At 58.1% G+C, this 3,720-nt stretch overlaps 1 protein-coding gene across 1 annotated transcript in view; it reads right to left on the bottom strand.

The window, feature by feature from the left end:
• The window catches only part of ITGAE (integrin, alpha E (antigen CD103, human mucosal lymphocyte antigen 1; alpha polypeptide)), a 92,905-nt gene extending 89,474 nt beyond the window's left edge, over window positions 1-3,431 (bottom strand). The window contains exon 1 of the mRNA XM_011947507.1: window positions 3,347-3,431. Within this exon, the coding sequence (XP_011802897.1) occupies window positions 3,347-3,431 (85 nt within the window). The remainder of the gene's footprint in view (window positions 1-3,346) is intronic.
• Window positions 3,432-3,720: the final 289 nt, after the last annotated feature.

Here is a 3,720-nt window from a genome sequence, read left to right as displayed (position 1 = left end):
TTTGTATTTTTAGTAGAGATGGGGTTTCACCATGTTGGCCAGGCTGGTCTTGAACTCCTGATCACAAGTGATCTGCCCACCTTGGCCTTCCAAAGTGCTGGGATTACAGGTGTGAGCCACCGCGCCCGGCCAGGAAACTAAACATTTCTCATGAGTGTCTCCTCCTCCCCACGTCTGCCTCCCCCAGGACCTGTGGATGGGACCAAGGCAGAAGCCTCCTTACGGGCCTCTCTGCCTCCCCTCTCTCCCATATTCCAACTAACACACAACATACAAGTCTGTCGTCACCCTGCTCAAGACCTGTGGCTCCCCACTGCCCCCAGCAGGAATCCCAAGCTCCCCCAGGCCGGCACTCAGGTCCCCACAGTCCTCACCTGCCACTGTGGGCCTCCCGGGCTTGGATGCCCACATTCCTCCACTCACACCACACCTGCCCCACGCAAGGGGACCTTCTGGAGACGGGCAGGGATGCGGGGCTCCCACACAGCCCACACTCCCCTAGCCAGCTCTCCCAGACACACTGCACTCTGCTGGCCTTTCACCTTTGCTTGGGCCGCCCCTCGGCCGGGAGTGCCCTTACCCTACCCCCGTGTTGTGAGACGCTGCTGGGGCTGGAGAGGCTACTGTGTGCATAGCCTGCCTCCTCTTCACACAGGGAGCCAGGACAGGGGTGGCCTTGCCTCTGCCCGCACCTCCAGGCCCCAGTATGTCCCGATTTGGGGCGGGGCTGGAAGGGAAAGCAACATCAGAGACAGCCTTCCGCTCCCACTCACGCTTTGCCTCCCTCTTCCTACCAACCAGACTCCTCACACCCCAGGGCTTGGTGCCTCCTATTCCCCCCGCAGAGAAGGCCCCTCTGCTCACCCCCATCCTTCAGATACCACCTCAGATGCCACCGTCTCCCACTCCCCAAGAACTGAGGTTTTCCATCACGCACAGACCTGGGGTGATGCCCTGACAGAGCCCCCGGCCTCAGCCCGAGTGCGTGCCACCAGCAGAGTGAGCCCTGGACTTCTGGTTCCTTCTTCTTCACCCCTGTAAGGCTTTGTAGGCTGACAGGACAGGCCTCTTCACGCAAGGGTGCAAGGGTGGAAACTCAACCTCTGGGACTCAGGATGGAGAAGTGAGTTGATGTGATTGCAGAATGAGTCAGGGGTGAAGACGGACTTGGGGACGGCAGGTCACAGGGTTAACAGGGCATGATGGGGCTGGTGGTCAGTGTGTGGGCAGTTCCAGAATTTCAGGGTCTGTCTGCACCCGACTCTTCTAAAATCTCCCTCAGACAATTGCTATTATTCCATCTGCTCTCATGAATAACAAGAAGTAGGCATCACCAGAGTGGGTGGCCTGGAGAGGGTGGGAGGTCAGTGCCAGGCCAGTCCTGGATTCTCTCCAGCCTAAGGAGGCCCAGCCCGACATGGGATTCAGGGTGCTGGGCCTGAGGCCACAGTCTGAGGGATTCTTTCCTCCCAGCAACTCCTGGGCATTTTCTTTCTCAGGCTCTCCTCAGCCCCCAAGACTCAACGCCACCTCACCTTCTCCAGGAAACTCTCCCGGATTGGTCCGTCCCAGTCTCAGGACCTCACAGCATGGAGCAGAACTGCAGTAGCTTCGTTTCTGTCACCCACACGGGAGCTGCTGGGGCCCTGCTCTCGACCCCTTCCCATGGCTGAACTGAGCTGTGGGCTAAGCGGTCTCATCTGCTCCATCTTTGCTGTCTGCTGCCCAGCAGCTTGGGAAGGGCCTAGGCCTCCAGAGGTTTGATCAATGCCACCTGCTGGAAAAGGCACTGAGGTGATGAGTGGTGGCCCCAGAGGCTGCAGGAGACAGATGAGCCACAGGAGTATTCTGGAGCTGGGAGGCAGGACAGAGGCCTGGGCTTGACCCCGTGTCTATTGTCAGTTGCTTGCAAGCCTGGGTAGTCACTGTCCCCTCTGTGACCCAGTCACCTCCTCTGTACTGGGAGAGGGTAGACAAGAGTCTAGTCTAAGCATCTGCTCCAGGTATTCTTGGTAATGGGAGATCAAAGCCACAAGCCATAAAAAGAGACTTTCTACACCCCATGTGTAACTAAAAACAGAGAAGTCTACATTGTAAAATAAAAGGAAGTTCAACAAACTGTTGATCTTTCCATGGTGACTATTCTGATGTTTTTGAAATCTAAAATATTAGGCCGGGCATGGTGGCTCACGCCTGTAGTCCCAACACTTTGGGAGGCCGAGGCAGGTCGATCACCTGAGGTCAGGAGTTTGAGACGGGCCTGACCAACATGGTGAAACCCCATCTCTATTAAAAATACAAAAATTAGCCGGGCATGGTGGCGTGAACCTGTAATCCCAGCTACTCCGGAGGCTGAGACAGGAGAATTGCTTGCACCTGGGAGGCAGAGGTGGCAGTGAGCCAAGATCCAGCCTGGGCTCCAGCTGGGGCAACAGAACAAGACTCTGTCTCAAAAAATAAAATGAATGCAAAATATTAAAATCTGTCCAAAACCGTGTGACTTGCTGGTACCCTACACATTGTGGCCTGCTTCCTGGGTGATCTGGCCCCATGTGGGATGCTAATCCAATTCTCCCGCCAACCTCCTGAGCGGGGGCAGGAGACCCATGGGAAGTCCCCTCAGATCACGAGGCAGGACCACCCTGGCCTCCGGCCTGATCTCAGCAGCCTCCAGGGCCTCACCTGACTGTGCTGTCTCATCCCTGGGGGCCCACAAAAGGATTCGTGGCTTGGCTTTTGCCCAGAGGCTTCCATGGGACAGTTAAAGGCTAAAATGGGACCCCCCAGGCAGCAGAAGTGCCTCCCCCACCCCACATACCAGTTTTCGCCCTGGCCCGACAACACAGGAAGCAGGCTCCCCGCCAACACGCTCGCCCTCTACATACAGACACTTGCCCCCAGTCTCTCACCAACTCTCTCTCTCACAGGGTCCTCACCCTCTCAGCCCAACCCCTGCTCTGTAACAGAACGCAGCTCTGCCAGGCGGAGACTCCATACTCAGAGAACCAACTACAGAGGCGAGGACCTGCCCCCAGTGGGTGTCACGGGGAGAGGGCTTCCGTGGTGGGGGGAGGCTGGCTGGAGAAGGAACCGAGTGGCAGAGCCCTGGAATCTGAAGCCCCTGGCTGTTAGAACTGTCAACACACAAGGTGTCCGCCGCCCTTCCCAACAAGCCTGGGCACCTGACCCACCCAGCAAGACCACTCCCCTGGAGGAACTCCCACTCTAACCTCTGGCTCTCACTGAGCCCCATCAGACAGAGAGACAGTCAAGGCTGTGGTCTGCAGACATCTGGCTGGAGCTGAGGGCACCACAGCCCCTCAAGGCAGCGGGTGAGAGGACTTACTGGCCATGCAGAGCAGCGCGTGAACGAGCCACATCCTCGCTGGAGCAGAGGCAGCTGCGTCGGAGCCGAGGCGAGTGAGACGCATGGGCCGTGGCCCACTCAGCTTCCCCTCAGCCAGGAGGCCAGGAGGCGGGGACAGAAGCACACACACCAGCAGCGACCCACAGGCAGACAGGCACTTTTAATCAGACACAGACACGCCGGCTCATACACAACCAGCCGTGTGGCTTCCTCAGTTGTGGGCTGGACCCTAGGAGCTTCGGGACCACTGTCAGTCCCACTCTCCCACCCACACTTGGATGGAATGGGGAGCTGAGGTGTGGCCAGGGCCGCAGTTCTGGGTGTCCTCAGCAGAGCCGGAGGTGCAGGAGCAA

Source organism: Colobus angolensis, unplaced genomic scaffold (assembly GCF_000951035.1).
Source record: "Colobus angolensis palliatus isolate OR3802 unplaced genomic scaffold, Cang.pa_1.0 Scaffold267, whole genome shotgun sequence".
NCBI lineage: Eukaryota > Metazoa > Chordata > Mammalia > Primates > Cercopithecidae > Colobus > Colobus angolensis.
This window is presented reverse-complemented; position numbering and strand designations above follow the sequence as displayed.